The sequence below is a fragment of the Drosophila biarmipes genome, unplaced genomic scaffold (genome assembly GCF_025231255.1).
Source record: "Drosophila biarmipes strain raj3 unplaced genomic scaffold, RU_DBia_V1.1 ptg000009l, whole genome shotgun sequence".
Classification (NCBI taxonomy): Eukaryota; Metazoa; Arthropoda; class Insecta; order Diptera; family Drosophilidae; genus Drosophila; species Drosophila biarmipes.
The window spans coordinates 253364-264138 of record NW_026114530.1 but is presented as its reverse complement, the minus strand read 5'-3'; the positions used below and the strand labels follow the sequence as shown (position 1 = coordinate 264138).

General features: G+C 36.5%; 1 protein-coding gene across 2 annotated transcripts in view; it reads right to left on the bottom strand.

Annotated features, from left to right (window-relative positions):
- Positions 1 to 2784: 2784 nt before the first annotated feature.
- LOC108023831 (stathmin) overlaps positions 2785 to 10775 on the bottom strand; it is an 84533-nt gene continuing 76542 nt past the window's right edge. Inside the window, exon 6 of one of the 2 annotated variants that reach the window (XM_050889935.1) lies at positions 2785 to 2918. In XM_050889935.1, the coding sequence (XP_050745892.1) occupies positions 2790 to 2918 (129 nt within the window). In that variant the 3' untranslated portion in view covers positions 2785 to 2789. Of the gene's footprint in view, positions 2919 to 6271; positions 6416 to 10775 lie in introns of those variants that run through there. The other variant, XM_050889934.1, reaches the window with a different exon arrangement.

Genomic DNA, 10775 nt, shown 5'->3' with positions numbered 1-10775 from the left:
CTTTTGCCTTCAACATCCGTCCGCATGTTCTAAGTCCGTTTACACCCCCTTTTGTTTGGGCCTTTTAGATTACCGCTTAGTGCACTTAAGTCTTTTTCGCGGAGTGCAGTGCGTGTTATAGAGAATGCAAGGAAGATTCCACGGCATTCCGACGAGCTTCGCACCGAGTAATAGCAGAAGTGCACGAGCCCGAGTCTTCCTATACCCTTAACCTAATGAACGCAAGTCTGGAAAACCTCAGAGACAACTATAGACCCTAGATACCTGACTGTCATCAGTCAGTGTGTTTAATTTGGGGTGGTCAATAATCCCATCAAATCATAATAATTTAAAAACCTTAATTAGTTTCTTTAATCTGATTGTTCTAAATCATATTATTATCATATCACTAAGTAAAAATAAGAATTTCAACCAAAAAATTAAAAAAATACAAAAAAAAAAAAGAAAATTTTTAAGAAGAGATCAGAATTATATCGAAAATAAATAAGAGGAAGCCGTTAAAAAGGGAAGCCAGAAGCAGTTTTCCAATTGCGAACACAGCTTAAAAAAATAATTCTTATTTATTACAGGTAGCTGGGACATCCATTTGAAAAGTCGAATCTGTTACAGTCGTGGGTCACAGTGACAGCACCACAGGCTGAATTGCTCGTTGGAGGGACCAGCAGTATCAGATTAAAAGTCATGCCAAGGCTCCACTAACCTTAGACGAAAGATAAACAAATGTTTAGCCATTTACTCGAGAATCCAGTGAAACTGCTTCTAATAACCCATACCATATTCAACTTTTAGCACCGATCCCGAGGTAGCACTCTAATGGGTCAGTAGCCTGAAGGCTCCTCCTCGGATGATTTCGGAAGGGAAAGTCCGTCGACAGCCCAGCTTCGAGCCCAGACATCCGACATTCAAATATTTAATATTGCATCCACCAATAATAAATATTTCATTTATTTGTTTTGTTCACTTTTATTATACAATTGTAATAAGTAAGTGCTAGCATGTGGGCCGATTTTGTGGCTTATATGAACCTTATTTAAGCATGGAATATAGAAAAAGTGTTTTTGTAGGCTATTGTATTTCTTGCATGGGTTCATATTACATTAAAATGTTTCACCGATTTATCAGTGCTAGGTTAGACACATGCATTTCCTTTGGTGGTTTTACGTTTACGTTAAATTAACCCAAATGTAGCCCTAATAGATTTATCTTTTTATACATAAATAATGTTCCCTTTGGGCGGATGTTAATTGATCATCATCAACATCAGTAAAAATGTTTAAGTCGATCTCGCCCAAAGAGTCTTCTGTAATAATTTTGTCTTCAAATTTAAAAAAAAATTGGAGTATTGCAATCGGTATATCCGAATTTGCCCGAAGAGTATTCTGTGCTAATCTGATCATTTCTCATTTCATACATAAACAAGATTTTTTTCTGAGTATTGCATTTGGGTAGACATAAATAAGTTTAATTATTGTTAAAGCATTTTTATAAATTTTATTGACGCTTTTTGATGATTTTCTTTTTTACTTTTTTTAATTGGCAATGCACTTCTTAATAGGAGGTTGCGGTTTTTATAAATAGAAGCATTAGTATTATTCGAGTACATATATATAACTGTATAAGATTTAAATTTAAGCAAGTCATTTAAGCGGCCTAAAAAAGCCTTGCAGATTTTGGAAAAATATGTCCTAAATGTTTTATTTGGACTTTTCTTAACACGTATTTTTATTATAGCCCCCACTCACTTTTCATAAGCCCATATTGAAAAAATAGCACAAAATATTGAAAAGCTTAAAGTATTCTACTCAAAAATATAATATATAAAAAAAATTTTTAATAATTGTTATTTCGCGCGTCTAAATGTAATTGGATTTGACCGAGTGCTATAAGCATTTGTAAAGTATTTTTTTAGATTTTTTTAAAATAGAAAATGAGAAATCAATCCAAATTGGCAGTCTAACTGTGCTCTGCATATATATTTATATTATATATTAAATTATTTTACTCAAATTTTAAAATAATTAACAAAATTTTTAACATGAAAATCGATGGTAAACCTACAAATTATTATTATTATTATTCCCAGTCCCAGCTAAAAAAAATAACAAACTATAGGGACATAGATTGTCAAATTAAAGAACACAAAATTAAAAATTTTTTGCAAAAACAAGGCAAGGAGTAACTTTAAAATACAGAAAAATATTGATAAAAAGTATATGTTTTTTAAATGACGGATTTTCAATTTGATTGGTTTCTTTTGCCTGGGCTTTTAAGTTTAAATGTAGATTTCCATTACTAACTTTTTTATTTACCGTAAGCATACAAATTTGGTTAGCCTTTTCTTAGCTTTCCCGTGTTAGAGTTCCGTAAAGGCAGGAGCTTCAAAATAAATATATAGATGTTATCTGGTCTACTCGCTTAGCGATATTATTTTGTTTGCTTTTATTCATAACACTTTTATGAATTTAGTTTATTTTAAATGGTTTTTAACTTAAACATGTGTTGGTTTATTATGAAAAACAGCTGCTTTTCTAATCGCCTTTTGTGAAGTGAGTGAGCACTGCTCTCGATTCAGATCAGCTTTCTAACCTGATAAGGCTACTGGGCTCTGCTGACCATCTTACTCCTGGGTCTGGGCCTTGTTCTGGCGCACTAGTTCGGCACGACGCTCCTGAAATTTAAATAACATGATTAAAGATTAGTGGAAGCATATTTAACTAAGGCAAAGACCACTTCTGATAATTTTTTGTTTTCGAAAAACGTAAAAGTTTTTGAACTTTTTCAATTCTCTTTTACAATTCCTTTTCACGGTTTTGCTCTGCGACAAACAATTTGTTCTCATAAATGCGGGCTTTCACCTCGAGCCTTTGACAATCCAATTGATCGTTCTGGGATTTGATTTCGGCTATTTTTATTCTGTTCTGAATGAGAGAATAAAAGAAAAATAAAAACCAAAATTAGATGAACACATGAGCTTATTTACATTGAGTTGTAATAATTATTGCATACGCCGATACTAGATTTATATATACTTTGTGACTTTACAATAATATGTAATTATAACACTAGTTAAGCCCGTATCTTTGACAATGTAGAATTTTAGAACAATTGTTTTGTCATTTTCAAAAAATATAAAAAATATTAGCAACATTTTTTTTGAAAAATTCTTTTTTCAGTTACCATAAATTTTATTTGAAAAACCTTTTTGCATCAACAAATTTATGTTTTCAAGACAAGAAAAGAAGTCTATAAAGTCGATTTTTTTTACAAAAATTAGGTTTTATCAATAAATACTAAAAGTCGTATTTCTTTTGCAGATAGTATATAGGTCGGGACCTGCCAGATCTTACAACTATATCTTATAGCTCCTAAAAGAATAATAGGAAAACAAATTTAAAAAATTATATCTGTGGTGTTTTTTAATATATAACCTCCTTCGCTTGAAAACAAAATTTTTTAATTAGTTTTGAATTTTAATTTTAATTTTATCGGACGACTACATTATATAGCACCAGAGGAACGATCGGAAAATTGGTGGGAAATAGCATAAAAAAATTATATCTTTGGCGCTTTTTAAAATATATCCTCTTACTTATTGGACTGCCCTCGTATCGATGAGACAGATCTATTTGAAAAATTTTCGGATCGATACTATTATTTCCACAGGGCAAAAGAGCGCGTGGGTCATCTACTTCATGAAATTTTGGGCATGAGAAAGCTGTCGGCGCGATGGGGCGACGACTGTCCCATCTGCCGGAAAGGTGATGGCCACCGTTTTTTTGGGATTCACCATGTGTGATTAACATCGACTATCTGAAGGAGGGCAAAACGGTCACAGGGCTGTAGTGTACTATGCGGCCCCACACGATTGTTCAACTGAAAACACGCACAACAAGGCACGAAGGACCTCAAATCCAGCAGCACACCGCGGAATTCACCACATTTGAGTCGGCGGAGACCGTTTGGGGAAGGTGCGCCTACAAAACGCGCCCACACACCGGGAGGAGACACTCAAGGCTCCTACTAACCTTAGACGAAAGATAACCAAATGTTTAGCCATTTACTCGAGAATCCAGCGAATCTGCTGCTAGTAAAGACTACGACGCAGGACCTGCCCCCGAGCCTCAGACGCAGAGAACCCATACCATATTCAACTTCGAGCACCGATCCCGAGGTAGCACTCTAATGGGTCAGTAGCCTGAAGGACACCTCCTCGGATGATTTCGGAAGGGAAAGTCCGTCGACAGCCCAGCTTCGAGCCCAGACATCCGACATTCAAATATTTAATACTGCATCCACCAATAATAAATATTTCATTTATTTGTTTTGTTCACTTTTATTGTACAATTGTAATAAGTATTTGCTAGCATTTGATCAGGTTTTTGTGGCTTATATGAACCTTGTTTAAGCATGGAATTTCAAAGAAGTGTTTTGTAGGCTATTGTATTTTTTGCATGGGTTCTTATTACATTAAAATATTTTACCGATTTATCAGTGTCAGGATAGACACATGCATTTCCTTGATTGGTTTTAAGGTTGCTCTTGTTTTGATGTTTGCGTTAATTTAACCCGAATTTCGCCCTGATAGATTTATCTTTTTATACATAAATAATGTTTTTTTTCGAAATATTTAATTTTGTAGATACATGCGTGTCTTTGGGCGGATGTTAATTGATCATCATCAACATCAGTATAAATGTTTAAGTCGATCTCGCCAAAAGAGTCTTCTGTACCAACTCTAATAATTTTGTCTTCAAATTTAAAAAAAAAAATTGAGTTGCATTCGGTATGCGTTGCTTTAGGCTGATTAAAGATTGTTATTATAATCATGTTTACGTCGATTATATCCGAATTTTGCCCGAAGAGTATTCTGTGCTAATCTGATAATTTCTCATTTCATACATAAACAAGATTTTTTCTGAGTATTGCATACCCAAATGCATAATGCATGACATACATAAATTTAATTATTGTTAAAGCATTTTAATCAATTTTATTGACGCTTTTTAATAATTTACTTTTTCACTTTCTTTAATTGGCAATGCACTTCTTAATAGGAGGTTGCGGTTTTTATAAATAGAAGCATTAGTATTATTCGAGTACATATATATAACTGTATAAGATTTAAATTTAAGCAAGTCATTTGAGCGGCCTAAAAAAGCCTTGCAGATTTTGGAAAAATATGTCCTAAATGTTTTATTTGGACTTTTCTTAACACGTATTTTTATTATAGCCCCCACTCACTTTTCATAAGCCCATATTGAAAAAAATAGCACAAAATATTGAAAAGCTTAAAGTATTCTACTCAAAAATATAATATATAAAAAAAATTTTTAATAATTGTTATTTCGCGCGTCTAAATGTAATTGGATTTGACCGAGTGCTATAAGCATTTGTAAAGTATTTTTTTAGATTTTTTTAAAATAGAAAATGAGAAATCAATCCAAATTGGCAGTCTAACTGTGCTCTGCATATATATTTATATTATATATTAAATTATTTTACTCAAATTTTAAAATAATTAACAAAATTTTTAACATGAAAATCGATGGTAAACCTACAAATTATTATTATTATTATTCCCAGTCCCAGCTAAAAAAAAACAAACTATAGGGACATAGATTGTCAAATTGAAGAGCACAAAATTAAAAATGTTTTGCAAAAACAAGGCAAGGAGTAACTTTAAAATACAGAAAAATATTGATAAAAAGTATATGTTTTTTAAATGACGGATTTTCAATTTGATTGGTTTCTTTTGCCTGGGCTTTTAAGTTTAAATGTAGATTTCCATTACTAACTTTTTTATTTACCGTAAGCATACAAATTTGGTTAGCCTTTTCTTAGCTTTCCCGTGTTAGAGTTCCGTAAAGGCAGGAGCTTCAAAATAAATATATAGATGTTATCTGGTCTACTCGCTTAGCGGTATTATTTTGTTTGCTTTTATTCATAACACTTTTATGAATTTAGTTTATTTTAAATGGTTTTTAACTTAAACATGTGTTGGTTTATTATGAAAAACAGCTGCTTTCCTAATCGCCTTTTGTGAAGTGAGTGAGCACTGCTCTCGATTCAGATCAGCTTTCTAACCTGATAAGGCTACTGGGCTCTGCTGACCATCTTACTCCTGGGTCTGGGCCTTGTTCTGGCGCACTAGTTCGGCACGACGCTCCTGAAATTTAAATAACATGATTAAAGATTAGTGGAAGCATATTTAACTAAGGCAAAGACCAGTTCTGATAATTGCTTGTTTTGAAAAATCGTAAAATTTTTGAACTTTTTCAATTTTTTTTTACAATTCCTTTTCACGGTTTTGCTCTGCGACAAACAATTTGTTCTCATAAATGCGGGCTTTCACCTCGAGCCTTTGACAATCCAATTGATCGTTCTGGGATTTGATTTCGGCTATTTTTATTCTGTTCTGAATGAGAGAATAAAAGAAAAATAAAAACCAAAATTAGATGAACACATGAGCTTATTTACATTGAGTTGTAATAATTATTGCATACGCCGATACTAGATTTATATATACTTTGTGACTTTACAATAATATGTAATTATAACACTAGTTAAGCCCATATCTTTGACAATGTAGAATTTTTGAACAATTGTTTTGTCATTTTCAAAAAATATAAAAAATATTAGCAACATTTTTTTTGAAAAATTCTTTTTTCAGTTACCATAAATTTTATTTGAAAAACCTTTTTGCATCAACAAATTTATGTTTTCAAGACAAGAAAAGAAGTCTATAAAGTCGATTTTTTTTACAAAAATTAGGTTTTATCAATAAATACTGAGTGGGTTAAAAATAAGTAATGTACCATATAAACGGCATTTAATATTCCTTTTCAGTAATGCTAAGGTTCACAAGAGAAAGGTCAAATTATAAGTATATTTAACTATTTTGTCGTCAAAATGCATTTCTCGACTACTATACAACTGGGAAAGTAGTTAAAATGGCTGCGGCGTAAAACAAATAATAAACCAAAAAATGAATCGGGTTAACATGATCTATTACCAAAACAGATGTCAGTACCGGGTACACTGCACCCACACATAAATAATCGATTCTATTTATTACACAGCGATCCAAAATGAGATTTTTTTTGGCAGGGGGTACGATTTCAGTCAGAAGTTGGCATCGTAGTGAAGGATACGTTTCCGGCATCATAAAGTATATTCTTGATCAGCATCTTGAAACGAATCGATCTAGCCTTGTCCGTCTGTCCTTTCGTCCGTTTTTACGCTAATCAATTTTAAAGATATCGGTCTGAAACTTTTTTAAAAGTCGTATTTCTTTCGCAGGTAGTATATAAGTCGGGGCCCGCCAGATCTTACAATTATATCTTATAGCTCCTAAAAGAATAATAGGAAAACAAATTTAAAAAAATATATCTGTGGTGTTTTTTAATATATATCCTCCTTCGCTTGAAAACAAATTTTTTTAATTGGTTTTGAATTTTAATTTTAATTTTATCGGACGACTACATTATATAGCACCAGAGGAACGATCGGAAAATTGGTGAGAAATAGCATAAAAAAATTATATCTTTGGCGCTTTTTAAAATATATCCTCTTACTTATTGGACTGCCCTCGTATCGATGAGACAGATACATTTGAACTCAATAAAAACCGATATAGAATTTCGCCGATTGTGGGCGTGGCGCAGGAAGTCCAGGAATCGACATGTCAATTCTGATTTTTTAGCTATTATAGTTTCTGAGATCTTAGCGTTCATACGGACGGACGGTCAGACATACAGACGGACATTTATACATGTACATGAAAATATGTACTAAATGGGTTCGGAAATGCTTCCTTTTAGCTGTTGCATACTTTCCGACGAGCTACGGGTATACAAGTTAACTATGGTCAGCCAGACCAGAGTCGTTGACCACAGTCAACATCATAATGAAGCTCCGGCCAGACTGCTGACCCAGCAATGGGCCGGATGCTCGTGCACAGACGGCAGACACTGCATATTTGCGTGGCCGCTGTGAGCCTTTGTTAGCTTTAAGTTCTTTTCACATATTCAGTTCATATTTGATATTCTATAAATAAAGAGCACCAGCTCTCATGCATGAAACTCCGGCACTTAGCCGTTAACTCTTTTATTAATTATTATACTGACTGAGTCACTAGGCCAGCGGTATTGAAGGACAGTCATCCTTCCACCGTAATCTCCCTATCTCAACATAGGAGCAATAAGACCATCCCTTGGAATCTACAGCGACGTGGGCCACCAGCGGCAGTTACCTTCCGCCGACACTCACCACGGATATCCAACCAGCGGCAGTGACCTACCGCCGGCCCGGACAATCAATTAAGGAAGGAAGTCGAAGCGACCACCCGACTCTCCAGTGGCTGCCAACCTTGGCGGTCGGCTCTACCCCTGCCACGGAGGCATAGCCAGCCGGCTTTACAATATTATCAATTTACACAATTTGGAATATTACTTGTTGTAATTGGCGCCCAACTAGCAGAAGTTGGAAGGTGACAGCAGCGCAACCGTTCAGAGATATAAACACACCATTACACACCATGTAAGTGGGCCCTTCGGCCAAACTTTTTACGTTTTCGACTAAAAAATAATCCATAGTTCGGACCAGGGCACAAATTAACAAGTCTAAAGTGAAAAAAAATAAATAAAAAGGAATCTCAATATTAAACGTTACGACTTTAATAGTGTTTAGTGTTTATTTCTTTCACTAATATTTTTTCGCACTGTGTACGCAACATAAACTCTATGCAGCGGTGTACTGTTACCCTTCAGATACTTATGGTGTATAAATTAGCGTATTGTGGAGGATAAATATCAGAGCCAAGACTCTTATAATTGAGCATACCAAATTCGGGTTTTTATTGGGCATTTATTATTTAAATATATAAAAGGAAAACCTTTTTTCCTGTGTGCAGATATTTTATTTTGTTTCTATTTGTCGCTTCGCTCGAATAAAAATTCTCGGTATTAGCTTAGCAGTCCAATTTCATTTTTTATTCTTTGTCTCCACTGTACTGCTGCGAACCCGATACGGTCGCACATGCATTTGTGTGGCAATCGTTGTTTTTTATTTTTTTTTTCTTTGTTTATCATAGCGGAGGCTCAGGCCCCGCGTACCCCTCACCTTGCCAGTGCTTGGCAAGGCGGCAGCTTAATTCAACGAGCACACATACATCGTTGATAAGCGGCGGCTCCGTCCCCGCGTACCCCTTACCATGCCAACTGCCTCCAAAACAGATTGAGCGAGCAGCTCTTACCAGTGCGATTTAGCTCTACTACACATGAATTCTCAGTTCACGCAATACAGGCAGAATAAGGGGTTTGGTAGTGACTCAGAATCCGACAGAGAAGAGCCCCCACGCACTTCCACACCCACTCAAGAACCCCCTAATACCCCCCAAGTAAAGATGATGGACTCGAACCAGCTTAGGGATGTTATCCAGGCCGCCGTTAGCCAAGCCCTGGCAGAGGCGGCCGGCCAAGCTATGGCCAGAGAAGCTGAATTACGCCAAACCATTCAAGAATTAGCCGCCCAAGTTGCAGTGGTGCAAGCAGCACCCGCGCAGACGGCAGCCTCCAAAATCAAGGTCTATGAGCCCATTGATATTAAGGGCAACATCCAGTGCAATGAGCCCCTGGAAGCCGTAAAATGCTTGCCCGAGTTTACGGGAGCACAAGAGTCATATGTCTCTTGGCGGCAGGCGGCGGTTGCCGCATATTTCATATTCAGGAACTACGTAGATAGCTCACGCCACTACCAGGCGGTCGTTATAATTAGGAGCAAAATTAGAGGCCCTGCCGATGCGGTGCTGTCCTCGTTTGGCACTATACTGAATTTCGACGCGATCATAGATCGCCTCGATTTCACATATAGTGACAAGCGCCAGATACACGTTATCGAGCAGGAGATGGGTACCCTCAGACAGGGAAGCCTCACTCTCCTACAATACTATGACGAGGTCGAGAAAAAGCTCACCTTGCTTACCAATAAAGCCACGATGTCGTACGAAGCGTCGGCGGCAAGAATCTTATGTGAAAAGTTCCGGGACGACGCGCTCCCCGTATTTATTTCGGGACTCAAACCCAGTCTTTCCGACGTCTTTTTCTCGGCGAAGCCGAAAGACATGCCAGCTGCATTGGCATTAGCCCAGGAAGTGGAATCTAACCACGAGAGATATACATTCGCAACTTCGTTTGCAAAGAGCCAAGAGGATAGGGATCGTAGGCAAACCTCAAACCCACAAGACCGCCAACAGGAAAAATCCTTTCCTCACGCAAATCAACAGTTCGGTGCTGGTAAAAACCCGCATTTTAGCAAACAGCATAGGGCGCAGGTACATTCTGTACCAAAAGAAAATACCCCGGAACCGACGGTCAGACATACAGACGGACATTTATACATGTACATGAAAATATGTACTAAATGGGTTCGGAAATGCTTCCTTTTAGCTGTTGCATACTTTCCGACGAGCTACGGGTATACAAGTTGACTATGGTCAGCCAGACCAGAGTCGTTGACCACAGTCAACATCATAATGAAGCTCCGGCCAGACTGCTGACCCAGCAATGGGCCGGATGCTCGTGCACAGACGGCAGACACTGCATATTTGCGTGGCCGCTGTGAGCCTTTGTTAGCTTTAAGTTCTTTTCACATATTCAGTTCATATTTGATATTCAATAAATAAAGAGCACCAGCTCTCATGCATGAAACTCCGGCACTTAGCCGTTAACTCTTTTATTAATTATTATACTGACTGAGTCACTAGGCCAGCGGTATTG